Source organism: Salmo trutta, chromosome 15 (assembly GCF_901001165.1).
Source record: "Salmo trutta chromosome 15, fSalTru1.1, whole genome shotgun sequence".
Classification (NCBI taxonomy): Eukaryota; Metazoa; Chordata; class Actinopteri; order Salmoniformes; family Salmonidae; genus Salmo; species Salmo trutta.
Window position 1 is genome coordinate 14,741,249 of NC_042971.1, and position 26,527 is coordinate 14,767,775.

Here is a 26,527-nt window from a genome sequence, read left to right on the forward strand (position 1 = left end):
CTCCTTATTTTGGTATCGGCAAATACTGGGGAGTTTATCATGAGAAAAATAAACAGGAGGGAAATAAGCACAGGCAAAATCCTAGAGGAAAATCCTCCTGTTTCAGTCTGCTTTACACCAGACTGGGAAAGGAATTCAACCTTTCAGCAGGACAATAACCTACAACAAAAGGTCAAATCTACCCTGTAGTTGCCAAGAAGACAGTTAATGTTCCTGAGTGGCCAAGTTACAGTTTTGACTTAAATCTGCTTGAAAATCTATGGCAAAACTGGAAAATTGCTGTCTAACCATGATCCCCAACATCTTGACAGAGCTTGAAGAATGTATTAAATAATAATGGGAAAATATTGCACAATCCAGGTGTGTAAAGCCCTTATAGACTTACCCAAGATGACTCTATGCCAAAGGTTTTTCTAACAATTATTTACTCAGGGACCTGAATGCTTCTGCAACGACTATATTTTAGTTATTTAATATTTATTAATCTATAATTTTTCTTTCACTTTGACATTACAGAGTATTTTGTGCAGATTGCTGACAAAAAAAAGTATAATTAAACCAATTTTAATCCCACTTTGTAACACAATACAATGTGAAGAAATCCAATGGGTCTGAATGCTTTTGCAAGGCACTGTATATACAAAAGCTGCAATACATTTCAGATCAGTACAAATAATTAACATAATAGCCATACATCAAGCAGGATTTTTAAGACAGAAATAAAAATATAAATCTATAACTACAGTAATCATGAAATATTCACATATGCACAAAGACCAACGTGTTACCCTAATGCTGCTTCATTTTCACACTTCACATTTGCTTAGCCTGTGAATAAAAGCTAGCGAATAACAGTGGTTAGGAATCAATGTGACTCATGACTGTAGCGAAATACGATGTTGAGGGGGCGGTAGATGTCATGGCCTTTGATACACAAAACCCCAACACTCCAAACCCCCTAACAAGGACACTGAAGGGTCACAGGTCATGCTAGTGCTTGTCCCCCATAGAGACCAGTAAGTTTGCCATAAGCAGGCAGGTTGAGGTTGGACAAAATCAATAAGGTCACCAATACAGCCCCCTCCATCTTCCTTTTCCATTTAATTCAACTAAATAACCACCTCAATAGGGCTATACAGTCAGGGCTATACATCAGTCACTCCTCTGCCTCTTTCTTTAGGTTCTTATTCAGCTGTCAAGAGGTCCCTTCCAGGGCCTGCCAGTGTAGTCAGAGCTGAAATGTTCTGTGTCCTCAGACTCCACATCAAAAGCAGAGATGAAGGTTCAATTTGCAGGCAGTCCATCTAGTTTTCCTTAGCAAAATATCACTACAATATCTGGGGGAACCTGGAAAGGTAACAACAACTGGAGGAATATTAATGGACTTTATAAAAAAGTGAAACAGATGCTTGATGGTGTTGATACGTGTGTTGATAAGCTGCAATATGTGCTGCAGAGAGAGGCAGCCAGTGGAAAGACAGTCATGAATAACCAATAAACACACACACACACATATGAATGTTGGATATATTTAGATGGCGCTACTCTGTGGATTTAATCATTTACCTCTTTCTTTTAATTGGAAATAGTGCATAATTATATGTAAATCCAGACAGAAGCTAATGAATGCATTTGGCATGATGCATCATTTCTTGTGAGAAGATGCAGTTCTAAATTAAATGTAAGTCTGTCATTTAATGAATAATTGCCAACCACAAACCACCTTACCATCCTTTCATGTCCAATAACGACAGATAGAATTACATAAAAGTGCAAAAATAGAAAACATTAAAACAAACAACAACACTGACATTAAATAATATATCCATTGAATGAGAGGCGGGCTGTTGCCAGGGAACTATATTTGTATTCCCTGATACGCCAAACATAGCCAAGTAAAGTTAGCAAGGAGAGAATATTGTCAATTCATTAAAGTCCAGGTTTCAGTTTGAGTTGGTGGATGCCAACAAATACAGGCCTTGTGATTGATCTTTGACCTGCGTGGAGAGACCGATGATCCTCGCATTTATTTGGATTTGACTGTCTTACAAGATTGTCCCTGTGAATGTGTGTGTGTCTTTGGGTGTGTGTCTGTATGTGTGTCTTTGGAGTAATTCTGAATATTACAATGTATGTGAGGAACCAAGAACAACTCTTTGACGATTTGGCCTCATCAAAGAAATGTTTCATGAGAGGAGTGAAAATGAGCCAATGAACCGAAAACCAAAAGGGATTGCAAAGTTGAAATCTGGGGGAGAGAGTCAGTCAGAGTGGAGGCAGTGCACAGTACTCCCCTCAGGTGTGTTTTCCAGTACTGTCCAGGGTAGACGCAGCCAGGCCGTGTATTGTTTCACACAGACAAATTCACTCCACTGCCTCCAGTCCTGTGGCAGACACTCCCTACTTTTAGGAAAGTCCCTCTGTTTCAGACAGAGACCGGGAAAGGGCATTACACTTGAAAGAGAAGTGCCAATGCACATTGTTTCTCTTCAGGGGGAAGACGCAGAGGGATGTGTGAGAGAGAAAGAGATTGAGTACCTGTTTGAAGTAGACTGATAGCCCTGGCCCATAAGCTATGATAAAACTTGAGCTCCCAGGTCAACAGTTGGCAGAGCCCTTCAAATCAGTCACACACTGAATGTAAAAAACAAAAACACAATGTACAGAGGCAGCATCAAAAAGAAAACCTTGGCAAGCTTCTCTGTCATCTATCCAAACGGCAAGTGTCCTTGTGTTTGTGTGTGTATGTGTGTGTGTGCACGTGTGCATCCGTGTGCATCCGTGTGAGATCAGTGAGGGGGCTCACTCCAGGACAGGGCTCACACGCTGTCTCTGTAACAAAGAAAAAGGAGAGAAAATAAGAACCCAGAAACGTGCAGTTATAACTACAGTCCAGTTAACAGAGACATTGCTGTGTGTGTGTGTAGTAGAGGGTGTACTGAGGGGGTTGGAGAATGCTTGTGGGAAACATGTGACACATTTTGAAAAGATATAAAGCTCTGCTGTCATCTTGTGAACGCAGGAGGGAGATGGAGTGTGTATTAGCACACACAAACGGCCCAGCAGCCAGCCAGCAGTGTGAACCGCCATACTGAAGGTGTTCTAATTTCATTCCCTCCCAGGTTTGGCATGCAGGGCCCTTATTATTTGAATCAATCCCTTGCTCATGGGCTGTCGACAAAGACCTTGCGAAACTAGTCCACCTCTTTCATTCCTTTCCTGGGAAAGTCTGCCAGGTATTTCACACCTACGCCTCCTCTGTCTATGTGTCAAACCAAGGGATTATTCGGAGCGAGCGCTCAGCCACCCTCAACCGTGTAGTACTGCATTTGGTGTTATGAAGAATGCCTGTTTCCGGTTTCCTATGGATGTGTGTGTCTGTGAAATGTAATCAGAACCACAACTCTATTGATCTGTGTGGGCAACAGCACTACGAAGGAATAGATCCCTTTATATTGTCTTAGATGACTTTTTTGGAAAACCACTGACTAATCAAGATAGGGGGATGCTGTGCCATGCACGATGTCTTTAAACAAAAAATCTCAACATAAAAGAGATGGGAAATGGAATTCACCCTGACAACCCTGAAGACTTTCACAGTGAGCAGTCATGGCAAACTATTTGCTAACGTACATGGATCTATAAATGTTCATACTTCTCTGCCTGAATAAAACACACAGACATGCATGTAAACACACACATACACACACATGTATCATGCACGTAAATACACACATACACACACACACTCTCTCTCACACACGTACGCACGTACGGACGGACGGACGGACACACACACACACACACACACACACACACACACACACACACACACACACAAACACACGTAGGGTCAATACTTTCCCCTGAGGCTATAAAGACAAATATGTAAAATGAGGATTACAGTTTTACTGGCCCCTTATATTATCTGCCTGAGATGCAGTAATTTAATGATCATTAAACTAAGCTATAGCAAAGGCCTGTGCTAGAAAATAGGAATTTAGTTAGAAATGAGATTTTGTGGTTTTGCTTTATGAGAGACCAGGAAAGAGCTATTTTTCAAGTCTGGCATAAAGAGAGTTTATTGCCTATAGTTAGCTTTAGCTTCCACAGACATGAGCAGTGAGAACTGGGCTCACAGAAGCCCTTTGCAGCAAATGTGTTTCCTTGATGTCTGGCCTAGATGGCCCTATTCATTAAAAAGCCACACAAGGCAGGTAGTGCCTAGTCTGGGTACCAGTCTTTTTTAGCTAACATTCCACTCCTTGTCACTCCATGTCATTGCCAAAGCTCCTCAACATTCAATATGCAGCGGGATTTACGGCAGAGTTGCTCATTGGTTGTTGGAAATAACATTAATATTTTGCTGTAAGCAAGGGAAATGGTTGTATTTTGATGCCTAAAATCAAAGCAAAGAGGTTTTGTGGTTGGAATTGCAGTATGTATATAGTATGACAATTTAGATTGGCGTTAGCAAATTTTGACAGACTGGTTTCATCTGGAAAAAACAAAGATGGTTGCTTATCAACCGTATACCAACTTGTCCTGTGGAGAAAAAAAAGTGTGCCACTATTTCATTAATCGTTGTGACTGGACAATAGCTGTGAGGGTTATCGAATCAGGATCAACTCCTCTGTTATCCTCAAGCTCAATTTGGTAGCGATTACAGCTGTGAGTCGTTCTGGGTAAGTCTCTCGGAGCTTTGCACACCGGGATTGTACAATATTTGCCCATTATGTTTTAAAACATTCTTCAAGCTCCGTCAATTTGGTTGATCATTGCTAGACAGCCATTTTGAGCATTGCTAGACAGCCATTTTGATCATTGCTAGACAGCCATTTTGATCATTGCTAGACAGTCTTACCATAGATGTTCAAGCCAATATAAGACAAAACTGTACCTAGGTCACTCAGGAACATTTACTGTCGTCTTGGTAAGGAACTGGAGTGAATATTTGGTCTTGTGTTTTAGGTAATTGTCTTGCTGAAAGGTGAATTTGTCTCCCAGTGTCTGTTGGAAAGCAGACAGAACCTTTGTCTCTAGGATTTTGCCTGTGCTTAGCTCTATTCCATTTATTTTTATCCCCAAAAACTCCCTTGCTGATGACAAGCATACCCAACATGTTTTAAAATATGAAAAATGGAACTCAATGATGTGTTGGGTTGGATCTGCCCCAAACATAACGTGTTGTGTTCTGGACAAAAAGAGAATTTCCTTTGCCACATTGTTTGCAGTTTTACTTTAGTGCCTTGTTGCAAACAAATCAAATCAAATTGTATTGGTCGCTTACACATATTTTGCAGATGTTATTGCAGGTGCAGCGAAATGCTCATGTGTCTAGCTCCAACAGTGCGGTAATAACTAACAATACAAAACAATACACAAAAATCACCAAAATAAAAAGAAAGGAATTAAGCAATATCAGAATGAGCAATGTCAGTCCGGAATATAAATACATACAGTGCCTTCAGAAAGTATTCACACCCCTTGACTTTCTCCACCTGTTGTTGTGTTACAGCCTGAGTTTAAAATAGATTACATTGAGATTGTGTGTCACTGGCCTACACACAATACCCCAGAATGTCAAAGTGGAATTATGTTTTTCTAAATTTTAAGAAATATATTAAAATGAAAAGCTGAAATGTCGTTAGTCAATAAGTATTCAACCCCTTTGTTATAGCAAGCCTAAATAGGTTCAGGAGTAAAAATTTGCTTTACAATTCACATAATAAGTTGTTTCACTTTGTCATTTATGTTAGTACTGTGGAGTAACTACAATATTGTTGATCCATCCGCAGTTATCTCCTATCCCAGCCATTAAAACCAGTTAAATGTAACAAAATGCAATCTAAAATGTAATCTATGTAATCCCCAAAATAAATGATTTATCATGAGAGGGCCATAAACAATAACTTGTAATGCTGCATACTCTGAGAAAAGGTAAAAATCTATCCTTTTTGGAAAAAAATACAAATTACTGAGGTGTAGCCCCGTTTGAGGACACAAGCTCAAGTACACAGTAGAAATGTGATACAAATATGAAAATATGACATTTTATACAATGTATTCCATACTCAACAAACTGTATGAATACGGCTTAAAATGACTTATAGTTAGTTGTCATGACTTGCCCTTTTGGGTGAGGATCATAGGCACCAGATCACCCCCATCCCATCCCCTTCTCTATCGCTCTCTCTCCCACCACAGTAAATACCTGCAGGAAAACTCTCTCTCCCACTCCTTCAGATATGGAAGTTAAATCCCTTTGTTACCACAGAGAGAGATGTTTCAGTACGGTAACATCAAAGGTTGAATAATGAAACAATATTTCTGTAATCCAAACATTTGGAAGGGTCCGTGGGTACTTAAAGAACAATCATGTCAAATTCATTACTAATTTGTGAGGTAACTAAGGATAGTAGAACAACATAACTGTATCTCTGAATGTATATTTTTCACAGTGATCAGATTCACATCTAGATGTTGTGGAACGTATATGATTAAATGTGATGTTAGCCTTCTAAATGAAATCATTGTTATTCATATAAAGTCTGAATCAGTCAGTGACCACACCCACGTGAGCACAGACATTATGTCGGCATCATGCAACACCCCCTTTTCCCAGAGTACATAAAACCCACTTCTAGCGAAATTAACATTAGTCCAGAAAACGGGAGGATGGGAGTCCCCATGTTGAAATAGCTACCACTCTATAGACCAGTGGGACCGACAGTGTAAACTGGAAGGTACAAAATGGTTAGACACTCTGAAACTTTCAACAAAGAAGAAGAACATCTCTATAGACCAAAGAGCATGGAGCTGTAGCTACATGTTGAAATGGTTGGCAATTTAAGTGGCTACCACTCTATAGACCAGTTACGTGCAGCGCCAACTAAATATGTTATTGGTTAAGAAATGGTTAAGAAAACTACAAAACTAAAGACTACACATTCACAGTCTGCAGCTGTATATGTAAAATATCTAGGAAACTCGACCAAAGACGAGAGAAGAACATATCCCTAACAAACGAACATTGGTACGTCTAACGTATCCATATTAACTGACACTCCGAGAAATCTGAGAAGCTCCAGCTACAAAAGACATTGTGACTTCTGGGGAACACAACCAGAGACTTCTGATGAATTACTCTCCACAGAAAATGGACTTTAAACAGAGAGAGACGACAAGACATACAAGCGTAAATATGTACATTGCAATGTATGTGCAAAGCATTAGCATTTCCATGAGCATAGATATCAACTGTATGTAGTGAGTCCATTCTGTCTTTTCTGCTCTTTATCTGTCCCCACCCTTTCCATTGTCTGCCAAACCATCATATCGGGTTAGTTCATAAGGGATTTTTCATTGCCTTATGTAGCAATCAATGTGGAAGCTATTCTGTTTGTGTCTTCATGTAATTCTGTGTGATTATTTAGTTAGTTAGTAAATAAATAATTAAGCAAATTTGTATATCGCTGATTCATCATTTATGCTAGGGTTCGTGCAGATATCCAAGGATTTTGCGAGATTCAGAATGAGACTGAAGGTAAATAATTAAATAATGACTGATTGATGACTGAAACATAAGAGATCTTTTTATCTTTAAGAGTTCATTTGGAAAACTTGTTAAATAAACTTTTTCCGTTGTGCCCCAAGATTGCTAATGAGTTAATTGTTACAGGATTAATTTAATCATCGTAATAATTAAACATAGTTTATTGATTTGCTAAAATAATTGTCATCACATTAATGAACATAGTTGTGTTATAATTTGATTATACTAAATTTATAAAGCATATAAGATTTCACCTTTCTAATAACTGTAAAATACACATTTGTATGTTTAGTGTTAGAGAAATTATCCCTATTTTCTAAAGGTCTCTTGATCAAAACATCTGACCCCATCAATGTGATCGTCTCACAGAGCTATAGCTTGGGTTCTTGAACTCATTAGGAACTTGCATTTCATCTCATATTACTGTTGTCCGTCTATGACAAACAGAGTGTTTTTTATTTAAAATCTATGAATTATTTTAAATGAACGGCTAATCGATCTCTGAATGTGCTATAGTGATGAAACCACTCTCTCCTGCTGCTTTACAATGTAATGAATGCAGGCATGTGGTTTGTCAGTGCCTATGATGTAGGGTTCAGCCATGAGTTGATGGACAATCAGAAGAGCAAATTAAATGTGGTTTCAGATTTCACGTCCTACGTCACGTGGGAACCAGGGATATTGCTCAACGCAAGCCATTTAAATCTCTGGTGTCCACAGATCTACAAGCAAAAAACTTGTTCGGAACCAGTACCAGAACCACGCAGGTCCCCTATACAGGGGACTTTACATCTAAGAGGTTTTAAACTCTGTAACTGTTTTAATATCACCATTGGCCTCATGGTGAAATCCCTGAGTGGTTTCCTTCATCTCTGGAAAACTGAGTTAGGAAGGGCGTCTGTATCTTTGTAGCGACTGGGTGTATTGAAACACTATCCAAAGTGTAATTAATAAATGCACCATGCTCAAAGGGATATTCAATGTCTTTTTTTTACCCATCTACTAATAGGTGCCCTTCTTTGCGCGAACCACTGGAAAACATCCCTGGTCATTTTGGTTGAATTTGTGTTTGAAATTCACTGCTCGACTGAGGGACCTTACAGATAATTGTGTGTGTGGGGTACAGAGATGGGGTAGTCATTTAAAATTCATGTCAAAAACACAGAGTGAGTCCATGCAACTTATTATGTGACTTGTTAAGCGCATTTTTAATCATGAATTTAGGCCTGCGACAACAAAATGGTTGAATACTTATTGCCTGAAGACATTTCAGTTTTTATTAATTTGTAAACATTTCTAAAAACATAATTCCACTTTGACATTATGGAGTATTGTGTTGATCAGTGACACAAAAATGTAATCAATTTTAAATACATTTTATTAATTTAACCTTTATTTAACATAGGGTAGGCCGTTGAGAACAAGTTCTCATTTACAACTACGACCTGGCCAAGATAAAGCCAAGCATTGCGACAAAAACAACAACACAGAGTTACACATGGGACAAACAAACGTACAGTCAATAACACAATAGAAATATCTGTATACAGTGTGTGCAAATGAAGTAAGGAGGTAAGGCCATAGTGGTGAAATAATTACAATTTAGCATTAACACTGGAGTGATAGATGTGCAGATGATGATGTGCAAGTAGAGATACTGTGGTGCAAAAGAGCAAAAATAAATAACAATATGGGGATGAGGTAGTTGGATGGGCTATTTAAAGATGGGCTGTGTACAGGTGCAGTGATCGGTAAGCTGCTTTGTCAGCTGATGCTTAAAGTTGTAGAGGGAGACATAAGTCTCCAGCTTCAGTGATTTTTGCAATTCGTTCCAGTCATTGGCAGCAGAGAACTGGAAGGAAAGGCGGCCAGAGGAGGAGTTGGCTTAGGGGATGACCAGTGAAATATACCTGCTGGAACGCGTGCTACGGGTGGGTGCTGCTATGGTGACCAGTGAGCTGAGAAAAGGTGGGGCTTTACCTAGCAAAGACTTATAGATGACCTGGAGCCAGCGAATATGAAGCGAGGGCCAGTCAACGAGAGCATATAGGTCGCAGTGGTGGGTAGTATATGGGGCTTTGTTGACAAAATGGATGGCACTGTGATAGACTACATCTAATTTGCTGAGTAAAGTGTTGGAGGATATTTTGTAAATGACATCGCCAAAGTCAAGGATCGGTAGGATAGTCAGTTTTACGAGGGTATGTTGAGCAGCATGAGTGAGGGAGGCTTTGTTGCAAAATAGGAAGCCGATTCTAGATTTAATTTTTGATTGGACATGCTTAATGTGAGCCTGGAAGTAGAGTTTACAGTCTAACCAGACACCTAGGTATTTGTAGTTGTCCACATATTCTAAGTCAGAACCGTCCAGAGTAGTGACGCTAGTTGGGCGGGCGGGTGCAGGCAGCGATCGGTTGAAGAGCATGCACTTAGTTTTACTAGCATTTAAGAGCAGTTGGAGGCCACGGAAGGAGTGTTGTATGGCATTGAAGCTCGTCTGGAGGTTTGTTTACACAGTGTCCAAAGAAGGGCCAGAAGTATACAGAATGGTGTCGTCTGCGTAGAGGTTGATCAGAGAATCACCGGCAGCAAGAGCGACATCATTGATATATACAGATAAAAGAGTCTGCCCGAGAATTGAACCCTTTGGCACCGCCATAGAGACTGCCAGAGGTCCGGACAACAGGCCCTCCGATTTGACACATTGAACTCTGTCTGAGAAGTAGTTGGTGAACCAGGCGAGGCAGTCATTTGAGAAACCAAGGCTGTTGACTCTGCCAATAAGAATGCGGTGATTGACAGAGTCGAAAGCCTTGGCCAGGTTGATGAAGACGACTACACAGTATTGTCTTTTATTGATGGCGGTTATGATATCGTTTAGGACCTTGATCGTGGCTGAGCTGCACCCATGACCAGCTCAGAAATCAGATTGCATAGCGGAGAAGGTACGGTGAGATTTGAAATGGTCGGTAATCTGTTTGTTAACTTGGCTTTCGAAGACTTTAGAAAGGCAGTGCAGGATGGATATAGGTCTCTAACAGTTTGGGTCTAGAGTGTCTCCCCCTTTGAAGAGGGGGATAACCACGGCAGCTTTCCAGTCTTTAGGGATCTCAGACGATACGAAAGAGAGGTTGAACAGGCTAGTAATAGGGGTTGCAACAATTGTGGCGGATAATTTTAGAAAGAGAGGGTTGTCTAGCCCAGTTGATTTGTAGGGGTCCAGATTTTGCAGCTCTTTCAGAACATCAGCTATCTGGATTTGGGTGAAGGAAAAGCGGGGGGGGGGGGGGCTTGGGAAAGTTGCTGCAGGGGGTGCAGAGCTGTTGGCCGGGGTAGGGGTAGCCAGGTGGAAAGGATGGCCAGCCGCAGAAAAATGCTAAATTGAAATTCTCAATTATCGGTGGTGACAGTGTTTTCTAGCATCAGTACAATGGGCAGCTGGCAGGAGGTGCTCTTATTCTCCATGGACTTTACACTGTCCCAAAACTTTTGGGAATTTGTGCTACAGGATGCAAATTTCTGTTTGAAAAAGCTAGCCTTTGCTTTCCTAACTGACTGTGTATATTGGTTCCTAACTTCCCTGAAAGGTTGCATGTCGCGGAGTCTATTCAATGCTAATGCAGTACGCCACAGGATGGTGGCTGGAGTGAACCAAGGGCTATATCTGTTCTTAGTTCTCCATTTTTTTGAATGGGGCATGCTTATTTAAGATGGTGAGGAAAGCACTTTTAAAGAATAACCAGGCATCCTCTACTGACGGGATGAGGTCAATGTCCTTCCAGGATACCTGGGCCAGGTCGATTAGAAAGGCCTGCTCGCTGAAGTGTTTTAGGGAGCGTTTGACAGTGATGAGGGGTGGTCGTTTGACCGCGGACCCATTACGGACGCAGGCAATGAGGCAGTGATCACTGAGATCCTGGTTTAAGACAGCAGAGGTGTATTTAGAGGGCAGGTTGGACAGGATGATATCTATGAGGGAACCCGTGTTTACGGATTTAGGGTTGTACCTGGTAGGTTCCTTGATCATTTTTGTGAGATTGAGGGCATCTAGCTTAGATTGTAGGACGGCCGGGGTGTTAAGCATATCCCAGTTTAGGTCACCTAACAGTACAAACTCTGAAGATAAATCAATGGGTTTTAACACTGAAGGCACTGTATACCACTTTGTCCTGTGGTTCTGCTCCTCTAAAGGGTCTTTCTTTCTGCTCCTCTTCAGCAGGACTTTTGTCATAAAATATTTCTGCATTCAACTTGGAAGCAGGCATCTACGAAAAAAGCTATTTATTTCCCATAAATTAAAAAGGCGGCTTTCAAGAGATGAGAAAGAAATGTGGGTTAGGATGAATGTAGAGCACCCAGTGCCAAAGGTTAGGTTGGTGGGTGGTAGCACGTGGAAAACCATACAGTGTAATACAGATTTAGAAAAAAGAGAGATGAAAGCTTACAGTGGCTGGCACTTGGGGAATGAACCATGCACACACTATTCACACATCCTGAGAGCCTGACTTCAATGGCTCCTCCACTGGTTGTTGTTCTATTTTTGATCACGGTGCTTTCGAGCCCCCTAGGCTTTCACAACGCTGCCTGCTGCGTACAGTATGCGCTAACTGCTTGGTCGCTTACAGTCCACATTATATCAATCAATAGCAACAGTTAAGGAAATGTCAGAAACCCTAGTCAGCTCTTGACACCTCTCATCACTGTCAAGAAATCTGACTTCTCTCACAAGGCCTGAGGCACCTTACATTTATATTCAGTGAGAAAAAACACGCTATACAAAACAGGCATGCTCTCAGTAAAGCAAGAGAACACCCAGGTTAATGGCTGGTGTCGAGCCACTGGTGGTTCTAAAGCTCTCTGTATGTGGTGTAACAGTGCATTGTTAAATAAGAAATAATCAAACACCATCATTGTGTAGTAAAACCATGAAAAGTAGTGCACCTACGCGGAGATCTGTTTTTGGAGGGTTTTGAATGTAATAATAATAAGAAATAATAATAATCTATTACATTTATACAAAATAACATCAAAGTGCATAAAATAAAAAAATACAAACCAAATAGAAAAAACATATAAAAATTGACACAACTAGAGCAACTGACACAAAGAACACCACTGACGCTACAAGGGACAAGGACACCAAGGAGCACAACTATCAACAGAAAGCCTTCCTAAAGAGAAAGGTCTTTAGGCCTGTTTTAAAGGAGCCCAGAGTCTGTGGTGCATTCAGGTGGACCGGGAGGGCATTCCTGGTGGTCAAGCTAAAAGCGAGAGAGGGATGTTCTGTCCTGCAATGGTGAGGTGTGTAATTGGAGAGTGCTGGACCTGTTGTGGGGTGCCAACAAGTAGAGCCTCAGTTTTGCTGATGATCAGTTTAATTAACTTATGAGTCATCCATGTAAACACAATGTAAATGTTATTATACACTGAATGTATTTCAAAACAGAATGGAAGTACTCTGAAAGTGGTTCTTCAATCTGAACAATAGTTGTGAAAACACTTTTTGGTGTTTCAGTGCATGTAAAAGGCAGCATCAAAACATACAAATAGTGACCAATTCAGACTTGAGATAAATAAACATAACATGGAATCAATAAAATATAGACTTAAGTAATGTTAAATCAACTTATCTCAAGTCTGGATAGGGCCTAGGGCGAATATGTGTCATGAAATTCCGCCTTTGTTATGGAGTGGCGCCGGCAGAAATGGCAGCAGTTTTATGGGTGCCCAACCAATTGTGCTATTATGTGTTTTATTTTCGCGTTATTTGTAACAACCATATCTTATGGCAGAAAAGAGCTTCTGGATATCAGGACAGCGATCACTCACCTCGGATTAGACAAAGATTTTTTCTACAACAAGCAAGACGCACTGGACATTTTCCAAACACCCGGCAGGGCCGACACCCCCGTTATTTGCAAGAGGAAGTGACGCAGGTACAGAGGACAAAGAGCCGGATGCCTCGTCAGGACCCTCAGATGGCGAGTGGGAAAGCTGCCGTTATCGTCAATACTACTCGCCAACGTGCAATCATTAGACAATAAATTAGACGAGGTACGATCACGAATATCCTACCAACGGGACAACAAAAACTGTAATATCCTATGTTTCATGGAATCGTGGCTGAATGACGACATGGATATTCAGCTAGCGGGATATACGCTGCACTGGCAAGAGAGAACAGCACACTCCGGTAAGACAAGGGAGGGAGGCGGTCTGTGCATATTTGTAAACAACAGCTGGTGCACGAAATCTAAGGAAGTCTCTAGATTTTGCTCGCCTGAAGTAGAGAATATTGTGATAAATTGAAGGCCACACTACTTGCCTAGAGAGTTTTCAGCTATACTTTCGTGGCTGTTTATTTACCACCACAGACACGTGGCACTAAGACCGCACTCAGTCAGCTGTATAAATAATCAAACAGGAAACCACTCACCCAGAGTCGGCACTCCTAGTGGCCGGAAACTTTAATGCAGGAAAATTAAATCAGTTCTACCAAATTTCTATCAACATGTTAAATGTGCAACCAGAGGGAAAACGATTCTAGATCAGCTGTACTCCACACAAAAAGACGTGTACAAAGCTCTCCCTCGCCTTCCATTTGGTAAATCCGACCACAACTCTATCCTCCTGATTCCTGCTTACAAGCAAACATTAAAGCAGGAATCACCAGTGACTCGGTCTATAAAAAAGTGTTCAAATGAAGCGGATGCTAAACTACAGGACTGTTTTGCTATCACAGACTGGAACATGTTCCGGGATTCTTCCGATGACATTGAGGAGTACACCACATCAGTCACTGGCTTTATCAATAAGTGCATCGAGGACGTCGTCCCCACAGTGACAGTACGTACATACCCCAACCAGAAGCCATGGATTGCAGGCAACATTAGCACTGAGCTAAAGGGTAGAGCTGCCGCTTTCAAGGTGCGGGACTATAACCCGGAATCTTACAAGAAATCCTGCTATGCCCTGCGATAAACCATCAAACAGGCAAAGCGTCAATACAGGGCTAAGATTGAATCATACTATACTGGCTCCGACGCTCGTCTTATGTGGCAGGGCTTGCAAACTACTACAGACTACAAAGGGAAGCACAGCCACGAGCTGCCCAGTGACACGAGCCTACCAGATGAGCTAAATCACTTCTATGCTCGCTTCGAGGCAAGCAACACTGAGGCATGCATGAGAGCATAAGCTGTTCTGGACAACTGTGTGATCACGCTCTCCGTAGCAGACGTGAGTAAGACCTTTAAACAGGTCAACATACACAAGGCTGTGGGGCCAGATGGATTACAAGGACGTGTGCTCCGGGCATGTGCTGACCAACTGGCAGGTGTCTTCACTGACATTTTCAACATGTCCCTGATTGAGTCTGTAATGCCAAAGAACACAACGGCAACCTGCCTAAATGACTACAGACCCGTAGCAATCATGTCCATAACCATGAAGTGCTTTGAAAGGCTGGTAATGGCTTACATCAACACCATTATCCCAGAAACCCTAGACCCACTCCAATTTTCATACCGCCCAAACAGATCCACAGATGATGCAATCTCTATTGAACTCCACACTGTCCTTTCCCACCTGGACAAAAGGAACACTTATGTGAGAATGCTATTCATTGACTACAGCTCAGCGTTCAACACCATAGTACCCTCAAAGCTCATCACTAAGCTAAGAATCCTGGGACTAAACACCTCCCTCTGCAACTGGATCCTGACTGGTTGCATCACTGCCTGGTACGGCAATTGCTCGGCCTCTGACCGCAAGGCACTACAGAGGGTAGTGCGTACAGCCCAGAACATCACTGGGGCTAAGCTGCCTGCCATCCAGGACATCTACACCAGGCGGTGTCAGAGGAAGGCCCTAAAAATTGTCAAAGACCCCAGCCACCCCAGTCATAGACTGTTCTCTCTCCACCGCATGGCAAGCAGTACCGGAGTGCCAAGTCTAGGACAAAAAGGCTTCTCAACAGTTTTTACCCCCAAGCCATTAGACTCCTGAACAGGTAATCAAATGGCTACCTGGACTATTTGCATTGTGTGCCCCCCCAACCCCTCTTTTATGCTGCTGCTACTCTCTGTTTATCATATATGCATAGTCACTTTAACTATACATTCATTTACATACTACCTCAATTGGCCCGACCAACCAGTGCTCCCGCACATTGGCTAACCGGGCTATCTGCATTGTGTCCCGCCACCCACCACCCACCAACCCCTCTTTTACGCTACTGCTACTCTCTGTTCATCATATATGCATAGTCACTTTAACCATATCTTCATGCACATACTACCTCAATCAGCCTGACTAACCGGTGTCTGTATATAGCCTCGTTACTGTTATTTTCAACTGTCTTTTTACTGTTGTTTTATTTTTTGCACTATTGGTTATAGCCTGTAAGTAAGCATTTCACTGTAAGCATACCTGTTATATTCGGGCGCACGTGACAAATAAACTTTGATTTGATTTGAAAGTTGGACAGGTTGAAGCAGGAATTGAAGGACCCACTCAACCACACAGCCAGGTACCGTATGAGAAACTTAGGCTCCCATAATCAGAAGACAAATGTTTTGATTAAAGCCAAAATGTGAACATTGTGCTGCTGTACTGTTCAGAATTCCCCCAGTCTGAGGCATGGAGGTGGAGAGAGGGCATTCGTGGCAGGTGTGCCCTCTAGCAAACTCTATGGCTGAGTAAAACAAGTTTGCGGGCATATCCCCTGTATTCGGTTGTGACGGGGAAACACATCTTTCTTAAGCATTGAGGCTTTCCAGCCAATTGTGTCGAAAGTAGGTTCATTACTCAAGGCTTCGATCAATACAGTGTACACCAGTGGCACCTGGTGGTCAAAATACTTTAGGGAAACCAAATTATTATAGATGACGTCCCAAACGCCATATCGCATGCGCGCGTAGGCTTTTTGTCTTCTACTGAAACCAATACCAAACCAATCAGGTGACCAAACTAAGCTTCAGACGTCATTGATCACGTGCTTCTGATAAAGTGATACAGGCATCGGCACACTGCTTTGAAGTAAACTGCTTAACAATTTCAACACATGCTTTGGAGCTCCGGTATGAAACGTAACATAACTATTATTTGGGTCCTTCACAAACTCAGACAGGTAAGAGCACACTAAACGCTCAGATGAAACTCTCCAAACCAATCCAATAAATTATTTGTCAATGAAAAAGTGGGTACATAACGTTATGACATTGAGGAAAGAAACAGAAAAGGAATTCACTCAATAATTTAAAAAAATGTGTGTACCATTTCGGCAACTAACGCTAATAGTCAAGTCAAACAGCCATTTTGATTCATTAAACAGTTTATGATGCTACATGTAGTTGTTAATTGCCACATGCATTGTTTGCACCTTTCGTGCACTTGTTTTAAATTAAAGCTTGCTTTTTAGTTAATAGTACTGGCTTGTTTGCCTGCTAACTTTATGAGCTTTATCTGTTGTTTTATGTATGACCCACATGTTATATGCTACTGCCAATTTAGCCTGCTCTAGCATTGGCCTACCACACCACACCACATGTTATTGTGTTCTACTTTTGACCATTAATATTGTTATCATATTGCTATATTTGCATAGCTTAATCATGTATGCATTTTGTATATTGCATATTGCTATTGATATGTTTAATAACTGTATATTCATATTGCAAAGTATTAATATTACAGCATTTGATAACCTAATTATGTATTCATGTAAAAAAAATAAACAAGTGCCGCTTATATTTGTCCTGTTTCACACATGTACAAGTTTGTGATGTGAAATGGAAATGTGTTTTTTGCATATCCCACTCCCCCTGAGAGTGGGGTCCCAGCCAGGGATCAGTCATTATTCAAAGGAACCCTGGAGCAATTAGGGTTAAGTGCCTTGCTCAAGGGCAGATTGACAGATTTTTCACCTCGGGGATTCAAACTAGCAACCTTTTGACGACTGGCCCAACGCTCTTACCAATAGGCTATCTGCCACCCTCCATACTATCATTATTGCTTCTTATTTCTCTGTCTCCCTGTAGAAAAACATACATACACTACATTTCAAAAGTTTGGGGTGACTTAGCAATGTCCTTGTTTTTTGAAAGAAAAGCACATTTTATGTCCATTAAAATAACATCAAATTGATCAGAAATACAATGTAGACATTGTTAATGTTGTAAATGACTATTGTATCTACATAAGCGTACAAAGGCCCATTATCAGCAACCATCACTTCTATGTTCCAATGGCACGTTGTGTTAGCTATTCCAAGTGTATCATTTTAAAAGGCTAATTGATCATTAGAAAACCCTTTTGCAATTATGTTAGCACAGCTGAAAACCATTGTCCTGATTAAAGAAGCAATACAACTGGCCTTCTTTAGACTAGTTGAGTATCTGGAGCATCAACATTTGTGGGTTAGATTACAGGCTCAAAATGGCCAGAAACAAATAACTTTCTTCTGAAACTCGTCAGTCTATTCTTGTTCTGAGAAACGAAGGCTATTCCATGCGAGAAATTGTCAAGAAACTGAAGATCTCGTACAACGCTGTGTACTACTCCCTTCACAGAACAGCACAAACTGGCTCTAACTAGAATAGAAAGATGAGTGGGAGGCCCCGGTGCACAACTGAGCAAGAGGACAAGTACATTATAGTGTCTAGTTTGAGAAACAGATGCCTCACAAGTCCTCAACTGACAGCTTCATTAAATAGTACCCGCAAAACACCAGTCTCAACATCAACAGTGAAGAGGCGACTCCGGGATGCTGGCCTTCTAGGCAAAGTTGTAAAGGGAAAGAACACAGACATTGGACAGAGGAACTCTACCTTCTTCAATGTGAATGTACAGTATTATTCATGAACGCAAAAGCGCATATTCATTTCGATCCACTTCCCTTGACATGAGGCAACTGTTGTCTTTAAAGCAGCACTTTACCCTGGCAGCGTGTTGAGTTTAGCATTCAAGGATCAATTGTATGCTGTTAGGTGAAAGGGGAGAAGAGGGTAAAATGTCTTAAAGCTTCCTACTCTAGTAGAAAAGCAATCTCTGACACGGGAATGTGTTTGACACCGTTCTCAGAAGCCATGCGGTGGTTGGGTTATGTGATTCTAATATCACTCCATACAGAATGTTTACAGTGTTGTGGCTGAAAGCTTCAGGTGCCATATAAGAAGTGAGAGTGTCTGTACGTATTGTCCATGCATACTATCTGTGTATGCATGTATATGTTTGAGTGTATACAACAAGTAAAGAAAAATACTACTGCAGCATATTGACTGCGTATAGTGCAATATTATACTACTCATGACCATGAATCAGGTAAGGTCTAGCCAATGAAGCCTTGTTGGGATGTAAGACAGCTGTATGGCTGTATGTCAATATACCCCGATGCACACTCTTGCAGTCATATTTCAACTTTGATGGTGCAGCGAGAACTGCAGATATTAATTAGGCCAGAACCTACACCAGGTTTGTGTCACACTTCCATAACTTATGATCTCCCATCGGCCATTGAGGGTGAGAATGACCAACTTCCTCTTGGTTAAACACGTGATGCCATTCATGGTGTGTTATTTTCTTCTTATGTTACACACAGCGCTACATAGTTATTTGAAGCGCTTGCTCATAGTGTGCTATGATGAATGTGGTGGGTTCATTAATAAGTGTATCGACGATGTCATCCCCACAGTGACCGTATGTACAAATCCCAACCAGAAGCCATGGATTACAGACAACATCCGCATAGAGTTCAAGGCTAGAGCTGCCGCTTTCAAAGAGCGGGACACTAATCCGGATGCTTATAAGACATCCCGCTATCCTCCGATGATCCCTCCGATGAACCAACAAACAGGCAAAGCATCATTACAGTACTGAGATCGAATCCTACTACACCAGCTCTCACGCTCATCAGATGTGGCAGGTCTTGAAAACTATCACGAATTACAAAGGGAAACACAGCCACGAGCTGCCCAGTGACACGAGCCTACCAGATGAGCTAAATCACTTCTATGCTCGCTTCGAGGCAAGCAACACTGAGGCATGCATGAGAGCATCAGCTGTTCTGGACAACTGTGTGATCACGCTCTCCGTAGCCGACGTAAGACCTTTAAACAGGTTGACATACACAAGGCTGCGGGGCAAGACAGATTACCAGGATGCGCTCTCAGAGCATGCGCTGACCAGCTGGCAAGTGTCTTCTTTGACATTTTCAACCTCTCCCAGACTCAGTCTGTAATGCCTACATGTTTAAAGCAGACCACCATAGTCACTGTGCCCAAGAACACCAAGGTAACCTGTCTAAATGACTATCCCACCCTGGGCACACATCTGTAGCCATGAAATGCTTTGAGAGGCTGGTCGTGGCTCACATCAACACCATCATCCCAGACACCCTGGACCCACTCCAATTTGCATACCGCCCCAACAGATCCACAGATGAGGCGATCTCTATTGCACTCTACACGCCATTTCCCACTTGGACAAAAGGAACACCTATGTGAGAATGCTGTTCACTGACTACAGATCAGTGTTCAACACCATAGTAATCTCCAAGCTCATCGCTAAGTTAAGGACCCTGGGACTGAACACCTCCTTCTGCAACTGGATCCTGGATGTCCTGACGGGACGCCCCCAATTGGTGAGGGTAGGCAACAACCCAATCCGCCACACTGACCTTCAACACGGGGGCCCCTCAGGGGTGTGTGCTTAGTCCCCTCCTGTACTCCCTGTTCACCCACGACTGCGTGGCTGTGCATGACTCCAACACCATCAATAAGTTTGCTAACAACACAGCGGTGGTAGGCCTGATCACCGACGGCGATGAGATAGCCTATAGGGAGGCCACAATACTGCTAAATAGTTAGTTAAATAGTTAACCAAATAACTACTATCTGAATTGACCCTTTTTGCACTAACTTTTTTGACTTATCACATACGCTACTGTTTACTATCTGTCACTTTATTCCTAGTTATATGTACATATCTACCTCAATTACCTCATACCTCTGCACATCGACTCGGTACTGGTACCCCGTGTATATAGCCAAGTTATCGTTACTCATTGTGTTTTTATTACTACTTTCATTATTACGTGTTTTACTTTTCTATTATTTCTATATTTTCTTTCTCTCTGCATTGTTGGGAAGGGCCCGTAGGTAAGCATTTCACTGTTAATCCACACCTGTTGTTCACGAAGCAATACCATTTGATTGATTTGAAAGACGTGTCAAGCCGAGAGGACATTATCACTGCAGCGGTTCACGTGTCACATTGTGCCCTCTTTCATTATGCTCTTGTCATTTCCATATAAAAAGGTCCCATGAACACCAACACGTGAAGTTCATTGGCGCATGTCAAATGAAAGCTAAGTGTCACGTTCTGACCAGTAAAGGGGTTATTTGTTATTGTGGTTTGGTCAGGACGTGGCAGGGGGGTGTTTGCTTTATGTGGTTCGGGGTTGTTGATATAATTGTTTATGTAGAGGGGTGTTTGTTTAGGGTATTCCAGGGTTTTGGTCTATGTTCTATGTTAGTGTATTTCTATGTTCAGTCTAGTCTATCTATTTCTATGTTTAGTTAATTGGGATTGGGCCTTCAATTGGAGGCAGCTGTTCCTCGTTGCCTCTGATTGAAGGTCCTATGTATAGGGGTGTGTTTGTTATGGGAATTGTGGGAGGTTGTTTTTGCATAGCTGTGTGTAGCCTGCATTACTGTTTGTCGTCCGTTCGTTTTGCCCTTGTTTTGTTTAGTAAGTGTTCTCATAAAGTTATAATGAGCACTCAACCCGCTGCGCCTTGGTCCACTTCCTACGACGACCGTTACACTAAGAGTAAATATTTTGGGGAAATTAAGGCATGGATGCAATTTTCAACCATTTTCCATTTTAGAAAATGGCATACATAATGGCTTTGATTCAAGTCAAACAGATGGAAAAGGCGTCTTAGAAAAAATCTACCAGAAAAAGTCTTAAAAGGTATAAGAAATGCATCAAATCACAATGATGTAGATGTACAGTGAGGGGAAAAAAGTATTTGATCCCCTGCTGATTTTGTACATTTGCCCACTGACAAAGAAATGATCAGTCTATAATTTTAATGGCAGGTTTATTTGAACAGTGAGAGACAGAACAACAAAAAAATCCAGAAAAACGCATGTCAGAAATGTTATACAATTATTTTCATTTTAATGAGGGAAATAAGTATTTGACCCCTCTGCAAAACATGACTTAGTACTTGATGGCAAAACCTGTGTTGGCAATCAGAGGTCAGACGTTTTTTGTAGTTGGCCACCAGGTTTGCACACATCTCAGGAGGGATTTTGTCCCACTCCTCTTTGCAGATCTTCTCCAAGTCATTAAGGTTTCGAGGCTGACGTTTGGCAACGCGAACCTTCAGCTCCCTCCACAGATTTTCTATGGGATTAAGGTCTGGAGACTGGCTAGGCCACTCGAGGACCTTAATGTGCTTCTTCTTGAGTCACTCATTTGTTGCCTTGGCCTTGTGTTTTGGGTCATTGTCATGCTGGAATACCCATCCACGACCCATTTTCAATGCCCTGGCTGAGGGAAGGAGGTTCTCACCCAAGATTTGACGGTACATGGCCCTGTCCATCGTCCCTTTGATGCAGTGAAGTTGTCCTGTCCCCTTAGCAGAAAAACACCCCCAAAGCATAATGTTCCCCCTCCATGTTTGACGGTGGAGTTGGTGTTCTTGGGATCATGGGCAGCATTCCTCCTCCTCCAAACAAGGCAAGTTGAGTTGATACCAAAGAGCTCTATTTTGGTCTCATCTGACCACAACACTTTCACCCAGTTGTCCTCTGAATCTTTCAGATGTTCACTGGCAAACTTCAGACGGGCATGTATATGTGCTTTCTTGAGCAGGGGGACCTTGCGGGCGCTGCAGGATTTCAGTCCTTCACGGCGTAGTGTGTTACCAATTGTTTTCTTGGTGACCATGGTCCCAGCTGCCTTGAGATCATTGACAAGATCCTCCCGTGTAGGTCTGGGCTGATTCCTCACCGTTCTTATGATCATTGCAACTCCACGAGGTGAGACCTTGCATGGAGCCCCATGCTGAGGGAGATTGACAGTTCTTTTGTGTTTCTTCCATTTGCGAATAATCGCACCAACTGTTGTCACCTTCTCACCAAGCTGCTTGGCGGTGGTCTTGTAGCCCATTCCAGCCTTATGTAGGTCTACAATCTTGTCCCTGACATCCTTGGAGAGCTCTTTGGTCTTGGCCATGGTGGAGAGTTTGGAATCTGATTGATTGCTTCTGTGGACAGGTGTCTTTTATACAGGTAACAAGCTGAGATTAGGAGCACTCCCTTTAAGAGTGTGCTCCTAATCTCAGCTCGTTACCTGTATAAAAGACATCTGGGAGACAGAAATCTTTCTGATTGAGAGGGGGTCAAATACTTATTTCCCTCATTAAAATGCAAATCAATTTATAACATTTTTAACATGCGTTTTCTGGATTTTTTTGTTATTCTGTCTCTCAATGTTCAAATAAACCTACCATTAAAATTATAGACTGATAATTTCTTTGTCCGTGGGCAAACATACAAAACCAGCAGGGAATCAAATACTTTTTTCCCTCACTGTATTTTAAAAACCCCTACCAACTATATTTGCCTACTGTAAGGGAGTGAACGTTATTTATAATAAGGGTCACATGGAGCGCACTTCTTCGTCCAGTAAGCATTACATTGCTACGTGGGAATTTTTATAGAGCACATACCAGAAGGTTGTGGGTTCGCAGACCACCGTGGACAAGAGTAGGGCTGGAAAGATCTCCTTTATATGAAAAACATCATATTTGCAGGTCCAAGGAAAAATTGCCTTTTATAAGCATTTCATGCAATTCTACGTCATTTTACATATTGGTGGAATCTGTTTTTAATACCACTTAAATAACCAAAATTACCGGCAAAGAATGGACAGAGAGATAGGGCTATGTGTTCATCTTATAATTTCTTCTATGCCAAATCAGTCTGTCTTGTTTGCATCAAAACTATCCCTGTTTACAAATAATTAGGAACCTGAGCATGGTACTTTCAGAAGTTAGGCTTACCTTTTCACCCCAGATAGAGTAGGCCTTCCGACGCAGAAAAATGTCAGCTTTAACTGCTAGCTACTCTTCTTCCGTGGCTTAACCCAATGAGAGAAGGTCACAAGTGTTTCCCTAAAAGCTGCTTGAGTTTAAACATCTTCTATTGTGCAGAAAGTGAAGTGCTTTAATCAATTGACTGTGACAGAATAAGATTACCTCCCAAGCAAAGTCAGACTCTGAAGAAACAAAACAATGATATTCCCAGATGCATCGGAGTCACATCTTTCCCAGGTATTTTACAGCTTGCATGAAGCTTCGCGGACCAAAGTGCAGTCATAGATCCCTTTATATCCCTTTTATTTTCTTAACCTTTCTGGCGCAGGCGTTCCGCTAGCGACCCACCTCGGCAACATCCGGTTAAATTGCAGAGCGTCAAAATCAAAATACAGAAATAGTCAAAATAAACATTCATAGAAATACAAGTGTTATACATCGGTTTAAATATTAACTTCTTGTTAATCCAGCTGCTTTGTCAGATTTCAAAAAGGCTTTACGGCGAAAGCATACCATGCGATTATCTGAGGACAGCGCCCCGCTTACAAAAGCATACAAACATTTTCCAACCAAGTAGAGGAGTCACGAAAGTCAGAAATAGCGATAAAATTAATCACTTAACTTTGAAGATCTTCATCTGGTTGCAGTCACAAGAGTCCCAGCTACACAATAAATGTTTGTTTTGTTCGATAAAGACCCTCTTTATATCCCAAAAACTCAGTTTTGTTGGCGCGTTTTGTTCAGTAATCCACTGGCTCAAAGGCAGTCAAAACATGCAGACGAATACATCCTAATAGTACCGGTAAAGTTCGTCGAAACATGTCAAACAATGTTAATAATTAATCCTCAGGTTGTCAATTGTCTAAATAATCGATAATATTTCAACCAGACAATAGCGTATTCAATAGAAAGGAAAAACAATGTAGGGCACGCTCTTGGTCACGCGCGCAAACCAGCACTGCATGATTCTACAGTCCACTGACGGAAAGGTCTCATTCTTCTTAATGTTTCAGAAACAAGCCTGAAACATTGTCTAAAGACTGTTGACATCTAGTGGAAGCCATAGGAACTGCAATCTGGGTCCTAACCCATTAGATACTCTACAGGCATTCAGTTAACCTCTCTAGGGTATGTGGGACGAAATCGTCCCACCTACTCAACAGCCAGTGGAATCCTGTGGCGCGTTATTCAAATACCTTAGAAATGCTATTACTTCAATTTCTCAAACATATGACTATTTTACAGCATTTTAAAGACAAGACTCTCGTTAATCTAACCACACTGTCCGATTTCAAAAAGGCTTTACAACGAAAGCAAAACATTAGATTATGTCAGCAGAGTACCCAGCCAGAAATAATCAGACACCCATTTTTCAAGCTAGCATATAATGTCACATAAACCCAAACCACAGCTAAATGCAGCACTAACCTTTGATGATCTTCATCAGATGACAATCCTAGGACATTATGTTATACAATACATGCATGTTTTGTTCAATCAAGTTCATATTTATATCAAAAAACAGCTTTTTACATTAGCATGTGACGTTCAGAACTAGCATACCCACCGCAAACTTCTGGTGAATTTACTAAATTACTCACGATAAACGTTCACAAAAAACATAACAATTATTTTAAGAATTATAGATACAGAACTCCTTTATGCAATCGCTATGTCCGATTTTAAAATAGCTTTTCGGCAAAAGCACATTTTGCAATATTCTGAGTAGATAGCCCAGCCATCACGGCTAGCTAAATTGACACCCACCAAGTTTGGCCCTCACCAAACTCCGATTTACTATTAGAAAAATTTGATTACCTTTGCTGTTCTTCGTCAGAATGCACTCCCAGGACTTCTACTTCAATAACAAATGTTGGTTTGGTTCAAAATAATCTATAGTTATGTTCAAATATCCTCTGTTTTGTTCGTGCGTTCAAGACACTATCCGAAGGGTGACGAAGGGTGACGCGCCCGACGCGTTTCGTGACAAAAAAAATCGAAATATTCCATTACCGTACTTCGAAGCATGTCAACCGCTGTTTAAAATCAATTTTTATGCGATTTTTCTCGTTAAAAAGCGATAATATTCCGACCTGGAAACCCTGTTTAAGTTCAAAGACGAAAAAATAAAAACATGGTGTCGCCTCGTGCACGTGGCTCAGTCTCATTGTTCTCTGATCGACCATTATCCAAATGCGCTACTGTTTTTCAGCCAGGGCCTGCAAAGACATCATTCACCGGTTTGCCGCCTTCTGAGAGCCTATGGGAGCCGTAGGAAGTGTCACGTTACAGCAGAGATCCTCAGTTTTCAATAAAGAGAGTGTAGAAGCCCAAGAAATGGTCAGTCAGGCCACTTCCTGTAAGGAATCTTCTCAGGTTTTTGCCTGCCATATGAATTCTGTTAAACTCACAGACACCATTCAAACAGTTTTAGAAACTTTAGGGTGTTTTCTATCCAAAGCCAATAATTATATGCATATTCTAGTTTCTGGGCAGTAGTAATAACCAGATTTAATCGGGTACGTTTTTTTATCCGGCCGTGCAAATACTGTCCCCTACCCTAGAGAGGTTAAACTACCCACATCAAAAAAATCCCACTTCCTGGATGGATTTTCCTCAGGTTTTCACCTGCCATATCAGTTCTGTTATACTCACAGACATTATATGCATATCCTAGCTTCTCGGCCTGAGTAATAGGTAGTTTACGTTGGGCATGCCTCTCATCCAGACATTGAAATACTGCCCCCAAGCCATATTAACAATCTAACAATGTCATTTTGGGATTTTATTTAATTAAAAAGTAGGCCTATGGTATCCCCTCTCATACCCCCTTAAATTGAGTTTTTTAACTTAACAACCCTTCA

The 26,527-nt window shown here is 41.5% G+C and overlaps 1 protein-coding gene across 1 annotated transcript in view; it reads right to left on the reverse strand.

The window, feature by feature from the left end:
• Positions 1-616: 616 nt before the first annotated feature.
• Positions 617-26,527, reverse strand: part of gabra6b (gamma-aminobutyric acid type A receptor subunit alpha6b) — a 40,721-nt gene continuing 14,810 nt past the window's right edge. The window contains exon 10 of the mRNA XM_029690494.1: positions 617-2,832. Within this exon, the coding sequence (XP_029546354.1) occupies positions 2,820-2,832 (13 nt within the window). The 3' untranslated portion in view covers positions 617-2,819. The remainder of the gene's footprint in view (positions 2,833-26,527) is intronic.